Here is a 14440-nt window from a genome sequence, read left to right as displayed (position 1 = left end):
CAACAACTGATAAATTGAGATGGAGAGTTTTGCCAAATCGAGGAATTTGCAACAGCCACGACCCAATATAAAATTGCTTTGCATTGAAGCAAACAGAAGGCTCGACTCGATGAACATCAAATCAAATTTCCCTGCCCCCTCCCCCACCACAAACTTTATTAATCAAAAAGGCCTTCGAGGGGGGTGACTGTTACAAATTGCAGCCTAGGTTGAAATATTGTTATCAGTCAGGACATCGAGCCTTTGAATTCAGGATATCACAAATTCTAAAACAGAAACGCACAGCGGCATCCATGTCCATAAAGCGACACATGCACCTTGGCGATAACACGTTATCCTGGCAGCTCTTTGACTTAGGGACTGTATTTGGGGAACTAATTAGTCTTGTGGAGCACGGCTGTTGAGTATCAGACGTCTTCATGAGCCAGAGACGGCTGCTCATCAAAATATCTTACCTCAGGAAACGTCAAGGAATCTGTCACTTATTTTCATGCTTGATGGAACACCAGGGGCACTCAGATGCCATGGACAAAGACAGTTTCTTTTGTTCTCTTTAGTTTTGCCATGAGCAGCCAGGATTCACCCAGGCAAGGCCAACAGTGTGAGCGGTCCGTTTGCCCCATGAGTGGGAGAGTGTCTTTCTGCCTGTGTGGCACACTACTCCAGGCAGTGACTGGCCCACCAATTGCCAACATGTACAGAGCAGGGTTGCCAATGCTGTTAGGAGGTTTTCCTGGGGACTTCACCACCATATGCCCCTGCACTCCTGCCTTTGCTCAGACAACACATCCATCCTCACCATGCCCCACCTTCCCACACCAATTGCAGTGGCAAAATGACTCAATTGGATGATTCTTGACCATCAATCAAGTGCCCTTTGATTCACCTTCAATATTTTTGTAACTGAAACCAAAAGTACTCAAAGAAAGTAGAAAAAATGTGGACCTCTTTTTTTTAATGCCCCTACGACTATTCTCCAGGAATTACTCTCAGAAGTGTGCTGGACATCAATCTTCAATTCCTGGAGAGTCCAGGACAGTCCTAGAGCATTGGCAACCCTCCTGCAGCGGCCGAGACCAACAGGTTTGAGTCACATTGGGCCCCGGTCACCAAACTCATCGTCCAGTTGAGTCTCACATCAAATGAGGATGACTGGAATTGTTAAATCCAGAGATGTTAGATCACCAGAATTGCCTTTAGATGTTAGAGCAGATAATATAAAAGATGCTGGGCTGAAGTCACCTTGGACTGAAGAACACTTGCTCTTTTAACCATGGAACCTGCTTTTGAATATAATCCAAACTGGTGCAAGGTTCCACTCCTCTTCCTGTCAGTCCTTTTAGAATTGAGTTTGAGGAAGCTTGAACTCTGTTTCACCATCAATATGATTCAGCAGCAACAAAAAACTGATGTCCATAATTTGGTATCAGCTGCAAAGATAGAGGCCTAAGTGATGGTTGGTTCTAGAGCCTGAAAAGGCCCCACGCAGGGAATGTAGAGGAGGCTTCACCTACCTCCAACCCATGGACTTGGGGAGGATGTAGAGGAGATTTCTGAGAACGTTACCAGGGATAAGGGACTTCAGCAAGGTGGAGAGACTGGAGAAGCTGGGGCTGCTCTCTTCAGAGTGGAGAAGATTAAAGTGGGGGGGATTTAAAAGAGGCTTTCAAATTATGAAATGTTGTGATAGCATAAATGGGGAGAAACGATTTCCACTGGCAAGAAGGTCAGTAGTCAGAGGACACAGATTTAAGATGATTGGCAAAAGAACCAGAGAGGGAGATGGGACGAATTTGTTTTAAACAGCGAGTTGTGATAATCTGGAATGCGCTGCTTGGAAGAGCAGTTGAAGTAAATTCAAAATAGCTTCGGAAAGATAATTGGGTAAATACTTAAAGAGTTTGGAGTCATGTGGAAAGAACAAGGGAGTGGTACTGATTGAACAGCTCTTTCAAAGAGCCAGCACAGGGATGATGGGCTGAATGGCCTCCTTCTGTGATGTAAGATGCCACGACACTTCTTGACTGTCACATCTTGATTGCAAATCCCATCAAAAGTTAGGTTACACTCTGTAGAAACTTTTTTTCCCCCCTTTTAAGTATCTTTGGTGTTACTTTGATGTAGTTGGTGCTGCGTTCTATGTTTTCCTCACTGGCTCACATTGGACTTTACTGGCAGTGTAACCATTTTTTTTTGTTTTCTGTGGTTAAGGGTGAGATGGGCCCTGACGGTCCAAAAGGAGACCAGGGAAATCCAGGAATGACGGTAGGTGATTTTCATTTTGGTTGGGACTGTGATGTTCTTATACAATATCCTAAAATCAGTCACATTGCCTTGTCACATTGCAGCGAGTCTATGATGATGCCTAAAACTCTGGAGGCTTTCTAATTTGCGATGTCTATTTCTTGTTAAGATTTAGCAAGGCTATTCTTGGCGCTACTCAGGTGGTTGTAGGATCAAGCCCTACTGCAGAGACTGGAGCATATAATTTAGGCTGACACTCCAGTGCAGCACTGAGGGAGTGCTACACTGGCAGAGGAGATGAGACATTAAGCCAAGGCCCCACCTGCACCCTCAGGTGGATGTAAGAGATCCCATGGCTCTATTTTGAAGAAGGGTAGAGCAAGTTTCCTGGTGCAAAAGCAAAATATTGCAGATGCCGGAACTCGGGAATAAAAACAGAAAATGCTGGAAATAGTCAGCAGGTTCTGTGGAACGAGAAGCAGAGTTAACATTTCAGGCTTCTGATCTTTCCTCAGAACTGGGAGAAGTTAGAAATGTACGGTGACAGGTTTTGAGCAAGTGAACTGGGGAAGTGGGGTGGGGTGGGGGTGAAGATGAACCAAAGGGAAGGTGTGTGATTAGACAGGAGAGATTAAATGACAGAATGTTTCATGGTGCAGGGCCAAAGGGAATGGTAATGTGACAAGTAAAGAGGAGGTGTGAATGGCAGGATAGCTGCCAGCTGAACGCAGGTTCAGGGATTAAAAGAGAATTGAGAAGGCAAAAAAATCAGACCGGAAAACAGACATGAAACAAAATGGGGGCAGAGGCTAAATGGTCTACGCCTGCACCGAATTGTGTGTAGCAGCTAACTCCAGAACGACACCTGAGTTAAACAAGGCAGAGAAAAAAAAATTATCTGATTGAGAAAGCCACTGTGAACGGGGCCAGCGCACTCCAGACTTAACCTCAAAGGTGGCACCCAAGGAACCTGCAGAATGGGGCCAATCAGCCAGGCACAGCCTGAAGGTAGGGAATGTATTTGCGGTAATTGGGCTGATTAGCGGACAACTGCAGAACTCCGATGTGCGTCGCCCTGAGGGAGGATCAGCCCGTGATAGTCCGGTAAACAGCAACATTAATTCTTTTCCCTTTGCTTCCTGCTCTTCATGACAGGAGGACCAAATCCGTGCATATGTGCGGCAAGAGATGAGCGAACACTGCGGTGAGTGTCTGTCTTTTCAATTAAAATGAGAACTGAAGGCCAGAGAGGCTGATCTAAACACAGCAACATCCACTTAAGGAGTCTGATAGGCATGTTAACTAGACCGAATCCCTTCATATTAGGAAAGACGTCTGCAGTAAATTCAGTCAGCAGGTGTTTGTTGTGTATATCAAATAATAAAAATTTACTCCTGCTTAACCAGAACATCTAATAATGGCAATAACATACCCTCCTCCTCTTATCCCTCATGGGATTTACTTTACAATGTGGATCATGCTGGCACCTCATACAGCAGATCAGCACCAAGAGTGAAATTGGGTCAAGATTGGATGACATCTATTCCATTCTAGGGGAAACTGGATAAGTACTTAAGGCAGAAGGGAATAACTGGATGTGCTGGTAGGATGAGATTCCGTAGGGTGGGGGGAAGCTGGTCTGGAGCATTAACACCAGCATGGACCACTTGGGCCAAATCCACAAATAACCCCATTGTTCATTGCTCCACAAATATCCCCATCCTCAATGATGGGGGAGCCCAGCACATTAGTGCAAAATATAAGGCTGAAGTATTTGCTTCAGTCACAAGTGCCGAGTGGAAGATCCACCTTGGCCTCCTCCAGAGGTCCCCAGCATCACGGACGCCAGATTTCAGTCAATTCGATTCACTCCACATGATATCAAGAAACAGCTGAAGGCACAGAATACTGCAAAGGCTATGGGCCCGGACAATATTCCGGCAATAGCATTGAAGACGTTCGCTCCAGCACTTGCCGTGCCCCTGGAACAAGCTGTTCCAGTACAGCTACAACACTGGCATCTACCCAGCTATGTGGAAAATTGCCCAGGTATGTCCTGTCCACAAAAAGCAGGACAAATCCAACCTGGCCAATTACCGCCCCATCATTCTACTCTCAATCATCTGTAAAGTGACGGAAGGGGTCATCAACAGTGCTATCGAGTGGCACTTGCTTAGCAATAACCTGCTCACTGACGCTCAATTTGCATTCTGCCAGGATCACTCAGCTTCTGATTACAGCCTTGGTTCAAATATGGACAAAAGAGCTGAACTCTTTTGAGGTGAGGTGAGTGACTGCCCTTGATATCAAGGCAGCAGTTGACCGAGTGTGGCTTCAAGGAGCCCGAGCAAAACTGGAGTCAATGGGAATCGGGGGAAAACTCTTTGCTGGTTAGAATCATACCTCACACAAAGGAAGATGGTTGTGGTTGTTGGAGGTCAGTCATCTCAGCTCCAGGACATCACTGCAGGAGTTCCTCGGTACTGTGCTTGGCCCAACAATTTTCTGAAATTCATCAATGAACTTCCTTCCACTATAAGGTCAGAAGTGGGGATGTTTGCTGAAGATTGCACAATGTTCAGCACCATTTGTGAATCCTCAGATACAGAGGGAGACCATGTCCAAATGCAGTAAGACCTGGACAATATCCAGGCTTGGGCTGACAAGTGGCAAGTAACATTCACGGCAGGCAATGATCACCTCCAACAAGAGAGAACCTAACAATCACTCCTCAACATTTAATGGTATTACCATCACTGAATCTCCCCTATCAACTTCCTGGGGGTTACCATTGACCAGAAACTGAGCTGAATTAACCATATAAATACTGTGGCTACAAGAGCAGGTCAGACACTAGGAAACCTATGCTGTGTAACTTACCTCCTGACTACCCAAAGCACGTCCACCACCTACAAAGCACAAGTCAGGAATGTGATAGGATACTCTCGCCTGCCTGGATGAGCGCAGCTCCAACAATACTCGAGAAGCTTGACACCACCAAGGTCAAGGCAGCCCGTTTGATCAGCACTCAATCCACAAACGTTTACTTCCACCACCTCTGACGAACTTTGGCAGCAGTGTGTACCATTTACAAGATGCACTGCAGGATTTCACCAAGGTTCCTTAGGTACAGCACCTTCTGAACCCACGACCGCTACCATCTAGAAGGACAGGGGCAACAGATACATGGGAATATCGCCGCCAGGAAGTTTCCCTCCAAACCACTCACCATCCTGACTTGGAAATATATCGCCTCCTTCACTGACACTGGATCAAAATCCCAGAACTCCCTCCCTGTCAGCATTGTGGGTGTACCTACATCACATGGGTTGCAGCGGTTCAAGAAGGCAGCTCACCATCACCTTCTCAAGGGCAATTAGGGATGGGCAATAAATGCTGGCCTAGCCAACGATGCCCACATCCCATGAATGAATAAGAAAAAGTCACTGAGTCCCCCACTATCAACATCCTGGTGGTTACCATTGACCAGAAACTGAACTGGACTAGCCTTATAAATACTGTGGCTACAACAGCAGGTCAGAGGCTAGGAATCCTGTGGTGAGTAACTCACCTCCTGACTCCCCAAAGCCTGTCCACCATCTACAAGCCACAAGTCAGGAGTGTGATGGAATACTCACCACTTGCCTGGATGAGTGCAGCTCCAGCAACACTCAAGAAACTTGACACCATCCAGGACAAAGCAGCCCGCTTGATTGGCACCCCTTCCACAAGCATTCACTCCCCCCACCACTGACGGCTCCAAACCACTCACCATCCTGACTTGAAAATATATCGCCGTTCCTTCACTGTTGCTGGGTCAAAATCCTGGAACTCCCTTCCTAACAGCACTGTGGGTGTACCCACACCATAGGGACTGCAGCGGCTCAAGAAGGTGGCTCACCACCAACTAGGGCTTGCCAATGATGCCTGCAACCTGTGAACAAATAAAAAAAGACCTCCTTCTGTGTGTAATTCCCTGTAATTACCTTTGCAGACCAAAATCACAAAAAAAACCACCTGAATCTGAGGAGAAAAAATATTTGGCTTTCAACCATTTCCCATGGGAAAAATTTGGGATTGGTCATTTTGCTGTATTGTGAGTTCGTGTGCAAACCAGAAATATGTCAACATCTTGAAAAGTAGTTTCTTGTGGTTCTCAACTTAACGAGTGATGACAAAACCAACTGCTGAGAAGGCCTGCATTAAATTTGCGGGGAAGGAGAGGAATATTGTGTCCAAGTAATCGCTTGGTAGTGCAGAACCTGAATATTGCTGAAAAGAGACATGTTGCTGAAGATTTTCATCTTGCACTCATCAGGGCAAGAAGGTAAAATTTCACAAACAATCACTCAATTTATTCTAAAGGGAAAAAGGGTGATTGGTTGGCAAGTTTGGCCAAGGTCTTCCATAGGGCAACACCTCAGCCAATCAGAGTTGAGAGGTCATCCAATTATCTCCCTTTCTCCTGTCATATAAATGTTGTGATGGTTTGAAATTTTGCATTCTTGTATTTGTCCTGAGGAATGCGAGATGAAAAACTTTGGAAACGTGTCTCTCTTTTTGGCAGTTGTCTCCCCTTGCCCAGCCCTAATAGCCCAGGGCTCAAGGCAGACTTGTCATTTGACTGGTGAGTAGGGGAAGGTCAAAGGTGCCAAGCCAAATCCCTCCGTGATTCCGAACTGAATCCTGGTCAACGCTCAGTGCGTATCAGAAGATTGCAGGCAGCCCCTTATAAGGTGTGGATATATTTCCTGGATCATAAATCCAGACTGAATTACATCAATCCAGGTTTTGTTGCTGTGTGGCATATCACGCCATTCCCTGGTTAGTTAGACTTGTTCCTGGACCCCTTCAGCTCAAAATATCTTTGCCCACAAAGTTGCTGGAAGTGCGAGCTGATGACGACATGGTGAGGGCAGTGGGGTATCTGGGACCTTGGTGAACCACATGACCACCAGGGCATCTCCCTATTCAACGAGTTTTAAGGATGGAGAAAGGAACAGAGGAAGGGCGGAGAACGAGGGTGAATTCAATGACAAATCAGGCACAGGGAAAGAAATAGAGAGAAGGAAGGAAAGATTGGATTAAGAGAGAGAGAGACAGAAACAAAATGCAATATTTTTTTTCAAATTTGATATTCCTTTAAATCTCCAGCAACACTTCACAGCCTGAAGGAATGAGACTGCACAACCTGCATTCTTCACTTTCTGGGCAAGAGAGGTTGATTGGCAGTCATTATTAATTATCACATCCTTAAAAGGTTACTTAGCTTGTTAATTAACCTTCTGTAGTGAGTTTAATGGGTAATTATTATATAAATACAGCAACTTCATAAAACTCCCAAGAAGGTTAAGGGTGGGATGCTGGCCTTGTGAGGTCTTGATGTCCTCCACAATCCAGGGGGAGAAGAGGAATATGTCTAATGTGCTGCCCTAGCTTCAGAACAAAATTTTGTTTCAAGAATTGCCCTGAGCACCCCGTGTTCATGCAGAGGTGGGAGGAAGAGGAGTGAGGAGGGGGGGAAGACCCACTATGGTGATTTCTACTCCCTGCCCGCCACTGCCTCCCACCCCCCCCCCCCCCCCCCCCCCCCCCCCCCCCCACTTACATGCTGGAAACCATTCACATGCCTCCATGTCAGGTGACAACACATTCAGGCTCGACTGTGGAGCCTCCCTTGGTCAAATAGCTCACTGATGCACTGCTATCATGTGAGCAAGGTAGCAGAAGGATGTTGCCCAGCAACAAGTTTGCACCTTCAGGAGAGGATTGGGGGGGGATGGGGGTGAAGGAGGTGGAGAAATGGATGGGAATTGTTTTTTGAATTGGCGTTTTGACATGGAGAGCTTTGTTTTTTGTTCCTTGTGTCAGTTCCAGTCGGATGGAAAACCCTCTGAGGTAACAATTACTAATTATTTCTCTCATTCTCTCTCTTCCTTCCCCCCACCCCACCCCCACCAGCATGCGGAGGTGAGTTACAACAACCATTTATCTTCCTTTTTTGGCCCTTCTGATGTGATCAGGTGACAACAATAACTTACATTTACATAGCACCTTTAATGTCACAAAATCAAGGCTTGAGAGGCGAGAATGATTGAAGTGCAGGTATCTTGGAGGGTTGCCGTTTTGGAGGAGATTAGAGGGCTCAGGTCATGGAGGGATTTGTAAACAAGGATGAGAATTTTAAAACCAAGGCATTGTTTGTAGGTCAGCGAGCACAGGGAGTGATAGGTAAGCGGGGCTTGGTGCAGGTTAAGATACGGGCAGCAGAGTTTTGGATGACCTCAAGTTTACAGAGGGTAGAATGTGGGAGACCAGCCAGGAGAGTATTGGAATAGTCAGTCTAGAGGTAACGAAGGCACAACTGAGGGTTTCAGCAGCAGGTGAGCTGAGACAAGGGTGTGATTGGGGCAGTGTTACGAAGGTGGGAATCGGCAGTCTTATTGATGGCACAGATATGAGATTGAAACAAAGGGATGCACATGATAAGTTGATGCGATGTTAGTCATATCGTGGGGTTGACGATTGGGTCAAACCCAGAGCCAGAAGGAGGGAATGGGGAGAGCTCCTCTGAAATCTCCATTCTAAAAACTGAATGGGGAAAGAGTGGATGCACAATAAAGAAAAGCCAAAGAGAGAGGTAAGATGCCTTATTTTGCCCTCCCAAACTGCGTGCTGCCTCCCATGGTGTTTAATGGGATATCAGGGGTCTGAATCTTTGAACCTGACCAGGCCGATGATCATGAGCCAAAGAATAAAAGTGGGCTTACAATTGGATCACTCCTTGGCGGGAGGTCAGTCTATCACCATGTGTAATGCCAAGGCAGGAAGGCCAAGGCTCAGTCACTGGTCCATATTGGGTCTCCATATCTTCATCCCTGAGCCAAGGAGGAGATAAATCAGCTTGTTCTGTTCTCAGTCAGTGAATCAATGATTGTTCCAGCAATTGTCCTGAGTAGACCTGGTTTGAGAAGGAGGCAGGACCCTCACTGACCTCTGCTGTAATGCCTCGGATGTTGGTTGAGGACAGCATTGGTTCAGCTGTGATTCCCTCCACGGTCCAAAAGCCTGTTTACTCAATGGAGGTTTTGTTTCCTCTTGCACCACAGGGTTTAACATGCCTATGGAAAATGTCTTCCTTTAACTCTACTGTAAACCCACTCAAAATTAATACTTTGTCACTGGGGAGAGTGCGCTGCAATATCAAGCCCCACTGCTCCCTAAGCCACAATAAATGTGAGAAAGTTTGATCCACCCACCTAATGGTTTAATTTAGGTTAACAGGATACGAGCACCAGATTTCTAAACTTAGTAGGTAAATAACTGTTTATTGACCAAATTGTCTTTAACCAGTGGCAAAAGAAAGAAATATGAACTGCTAATTTCTAACTGGATAACCTTTGCTCTACCCCCCTTCTTAAATCCCTACGCACATACACAAGACACACGAGACACACAAAACATGGATTTTAAGGGTGGGATAAAACAGTTCAATAGCACTAATTCTGGAGTACAAGATGCAATGGGTTGATCTTGATCAATGTCTTCCAAATTCCTTTCAGTCCTTTGTTGGTGACTTGAGGTGGTCTTCCAACACTTTCGGTCTGTAATTCACTGGTTGAGCAGTTGCCTTTCAATGTCTCTAACAGTGATTTTCCCCTTTGCCTCTTGACGGGGGTTTTCAGGGTATAGAGATATGAGGAGAAAAGGCCAGCTAGCTATTATTGTAGAATTACTGGAATCCAACACACACAGGTTTTAGGCATTTTTCCTTTCAGGCTAGGGGCTATTCTGCTGCACTGATCTCACACAAACCCTGGCCACTTGATCAGGAGCCAATTAAAACATTGTTGCCCATTAGACCAGACTCCTCCTTGGCACCATCCTGTCTTTCAGGGCACACTCTGTTCCAGGACAGCAACATTTTATATATCCCTCACACTGTTCCAATAGGCATGTCCTTCAAACTGCAGCCGTTGTAATTTTAATCCACAGTCCAACAGAAATAAAAAGATGTGTTCTGTACAAAGTTAACAACAAAAGTAATACAATAGTGTGTTACCAGAGCAAACTAAAACCCCTGGTGCCTAAGCAGCTCACAAACCAAGAATAATCATGTAGATAAGATTCCAGAGGTCCCATAAAATTGTATCATTTATCATAGGAGTTCCTCAGGGTAGTGTCAGGCTAGGCCCAACCATCTTCAGCTGTTTCATCAATGACCTTCCTTCCATCATAAGGACAGAAGTGGGGATGTTCACTGATGGTTGCACAATGTTCAGCACCGTTCACAACTCCTCAAATACTGAAGCAGTCCGTGTCCAAATGTAGCACGGCCTATATAATATCCAGGTTTGAGCTGACAAGTGGCAAGAAACATTCATGCCACACAATTGCCAGGCAATGACCATCTCCAACAAGAGAGAATCTAACCATCGCTCCTTGACGTTCAATGGCATTACCATCACTAAATCCCCCACTATCAATATCCTGGGGGTTACCATTGACCAGAAATTGAACTGGACTAGCCATATAAATACTGTGGCTACAAGAGCAGGTCAGAGGCTAGGAATCCTGCGGCGAGTAACTCACCTCCTGACTCCCCAAATCCTATCCACCACCCACAAGGCACAAGTCAAGAATGTGATGGAATACTCTCCACTTGCATGGATGAGTGTGGCTCCCACAACACTCAAGAGGCTTGACACTGTCCAGAACAAAGCAGCCCACTTGATTAGTACCCTTTCCATAATCATTCACTCCCTCCACCACTGACACAGTGGCAGCAGTGTGTACCATCTACAAGATCCACTGCAGGAACTCACCAAGCCTCCTTAGATAGCGCCTTCCAAACCCATGACCACTACCACCTAGAAGGACAAGGACAGCAGACCCATGGGAACACCACCACCTGCAAGTTCCCCTCCAAGTCACTCACCACCCTGACTTGGAACTATATCACAGTTCCTTCATTGCCAGTGGGCCAAAACCCTGGAACTCCCTCTCTAACAGCAGTGTAGGTGTATCTACACCACAGGGACTGCAGTGGTTCAAGAAGGCAGCTCACCACAACCTTCTCAAGGGCAAGTAGGGATGGGCAATAAATGCTGGCTTAGCCAGTGACGCCCACATCCCATAAATGAATTTTAAAAAGTCTTGAGCAGGAATCAATAGGAGACAATTGGGACATAGGACCCTAAGAAATTAGAGCAGGAATGGGCTCTATGGCACTCTTGAGCCTCCTCCATTCAGTAATATCCTTGCTCAACCTCTAACTCAACTCCACTTCCCCATATCTCTTGATTGCCTGAGTGCCCAAAAATCTATTGATCATGGTCTTGAATAATCTCAATGATTGAGCATCCACAGCTCTCTGGGGTAGAGAATTCCAGAAATTCAGAACCCACTGACTGAAGAAGTTCCAACTCATCTCAGTCCAAAATGGCTGACCCCTTTACCCTGAGACTATAACCTGGACTCTTCAACCCAAGGGAAGAAAAACCTCTGCCTGCCTTTCCAGCCAGGGGGAGCATAGACATTTATTCAGTGATAGATCAGAACATCATGATAATTGGACCACCTGATGCTGCAGCACAGCTTTGCATTGAACAACAATTGGCCTCCACTTCAAATGTCATTTTATTTGTGTCCATCACCTTTATCAGTGTCCTCATCTCTGCATCATCTTGGGTGCACAAACGCTGTCCCAGAGTCTGACCGGTGGGATTCTGACTTAAGATTTGGTCAACTTGGAAGGAAGGTGTCTGAACTGGGCACTGGGCAATGCCAATTAATACAGTCTGAAACCTGAGCCAGGAATCTACAAGGCTGTACCTGGAAGCTTAAGACTGGTAACTAATGTCTCTCGAGAGTTGGTCAACTCAGACTGATTGTATGGAAATGCCTCTCTGGTTCAGAACCCTGGAATTTCTTTCCTAAGAGCACAGTGGGTGTACCTATACCACATGGACTGCAACAGTTTAGGAAGGTGGGTCACCACCACCTTCTCAAGGGCAATTATGCCTTGTGCTGCTCCTGTCAGGAGGTCATGCCTGGAGCAGCACCAGGCATACCTAAAAATGAGGTGTCAACCTGGTGAAGCTACAATACTGGCATTGACCTGACAAAAAGCAGGACAAATCCAACCTGGCCAATTACTGCCCCATCAATGTACTCTCGATCATCAGTAAAGTAATGGAAGGGGTCACTAACAATGCTATCAAGTGGCACTTGCTTAGCAATAACCTGCTCATTGGTGCTCAGTTTGGGTTCCAACAGGGTCACTCAGCTCCTGACCTCATCACAGGCTTGGTTCACACATGGACAAAAGAGCTAAACTCCCGAGGTGAGGTGAAAGTAACTGCCCTTGACACCAAGGACACATTTGACCGAGTGTGGCACCAAGGAGACCTAGCAAAACTGGAGTCAATGGGAATCAGGGGGAAAACTCTCCACTGGTTGGAGTCATACCTAGCACAAAGGAAGATGGTTGTGGTTGTTGGAGGTCAATCATCTTAATTCCAGAGGTTCCTCAGGGTAGTGTCTTCAGCCCAACTATCTTCACCTGCTTCATCAATGACCTTCCTTGCATCATAAGGTCAGATGGGCAATAAATACTGGCCTAGTCAGCAATGCCCGCATCCCATGAATGAATAAAAAAAAATTAGGGATGGGCAATAAATGTGGCCTTTCCAGCAATGCTCATACCCGTAAAAGAACAAAAAGCCCCCAGTGTCTCCGTCATCATCAGAAGATACAGAGTGGGGATAAGCCATTCTGCCTATCAGGTGTCCATTATCAAGAGCCCAAGTCTGATCACTCCTCCCTCCCACAGACCTCTTGATCACCTACTGTAGGGAACATTGATGCACTCTCCTTGACCTACCTTGCGGAAGAAAAAGTTGTGTTGTGAAGTATGTCCATAGCTTTAGTATCCCTTCCCAACCATATCGTCCAGTTTTAAAGGTCCCAATTGATCATCTTCAAGTATTTTGAGATTATGTTCCACTTATCTACAATGGCAGAGTTCTTCTCAAGGTTTCTGAATCTGGTACATCAGTTGGTTTAAATATCTCAGTACGTGCATGGGTTACTGAACTGCAATGTAGAATGGCCCCTTTATGACCTAAGGCATTTTAAAGTCATATCTATTTGTGGTTTCTGTAATGTGTATCCATGGTAATGTATTGTTCACCCATTGTTTGATGTGTCTTCACTTTATATTTCAATAGTAAGTGTTGTATCCCTGAAAATGTTCATCTGTCTTTTAAGATGCATCAACTTTGGATTGAGAACCAGTGCTGAATAAATTTTGAACATACCCTGCACCTGTAATATCCATTGGGATGCTTTAGTCAGTCCTCATACTTCAACATGTGATAAGCCCCCTACCTTGCAAAGGTGTTAGTGATTGTAGCAACATAGCAACAAGAGGAGGCCATTCAGCCCCTTGAATCTGTTCTACAATTCAATGAGATCAAGGTCAATCTGTACCCTAACTCCCTCCACCTGCTTTGACTCCTTTAAAACCTTGTCTAGCAAAAAAAAAAATCGATGGCAGGTTTATAATTATTGACTGAGTATCTACTGTTTCACATTGGAGAGGATTTCACAGTTCTACCAACTCTTGAATGGAAAGGTTTTTCCTAGCTTCTCTCCTGCATGTCTAGGTTCTGATTTTTAAGGTCATTCCCCTTTGTCCTTAACTCAGCCACCAGCAGAGTAAGCTTCCTTCAATCCCTCGGTAGTTGGATTTATTTATTTTTTGTTCATTTATGGAATGTGGGCATCGCTGGCTAGGCCAGCATTAATTGCCCATCCCTCAAGTCTCTGGAGTGGAACATGAACCCATGATCTTCTGACTCAGACTCAAGAGTGCTGCCAACTTAGGCTTCCAATGTAAGATTCCAAACAACTAATTAGGCCCAAGCCAGTGATCCAAGAGTTTAACTGTGGTCTTGTCAAACCTTTTGCCTTTTTCAGATCCCAACATCATGCTAGAAACATAAAGTTTTTTGGAGCTATATGCAACATCATCTGTTTGGTTTTTTGATCAATTTTGGTCAATATTTCCACTCACACTTGTGTCTATCCAAAGTTGATCTGATTATGAACATTTAGTAGATGGTAAGACCACGTTATCTGGTGTGTGAGTCGCAGTAACTAAATTCTGGTCAAATAGTTGATTGAATAACAA

General features: G+C 45.4%; 1 protein-coding gene across 1 annotated transcript in view; it reads left to right on the top strand.

Moving 5' to 3' along the window:
• Window positions 1-14440, top strand: part of col7a1 (collagen, type VII, alpha 1) — a 242415-nt gene that overhangs the window by 212662 nt on the left and 15313 nt on the right. The window contains exons 96-98 of the mRNA XM_041191107.1: window positions 2212-2265; window positions 3400-3448; window positions 8206-8214. Coding sequence (XP_041047041.1) covers window positions 2212-2265; window positions 3400-3448; window positions 8206-8214 — 112 coding nt within the window. The remainder of the gene's footprint in view (window positions 1-2211; window positions 2266-3399; window positions 3449-8205; window positions 8215-14440) is intronic.

The sequence above is a fragment of the Carcharodon carcharias genome, chromosome 7, assembly GCF_017639515.1.
Source record: "Carcharodon carcharias isolate sCarCar2 chromosome 7, sCarCar2.pri, whole genome shotgun sequence".
Classification (NCBI taxonomy): domain Eukaryota; kingdom Metazoa; phylum Chordata; class Chondrichthyes; order Lamniformes; family Lamnidae; genus Carcharodon; species Carcharodon carcharias.
Note: the sequence above shows the minus strand (reverse complement) of the source record. Positions and strands in the feature narration are given on the sequence as shown.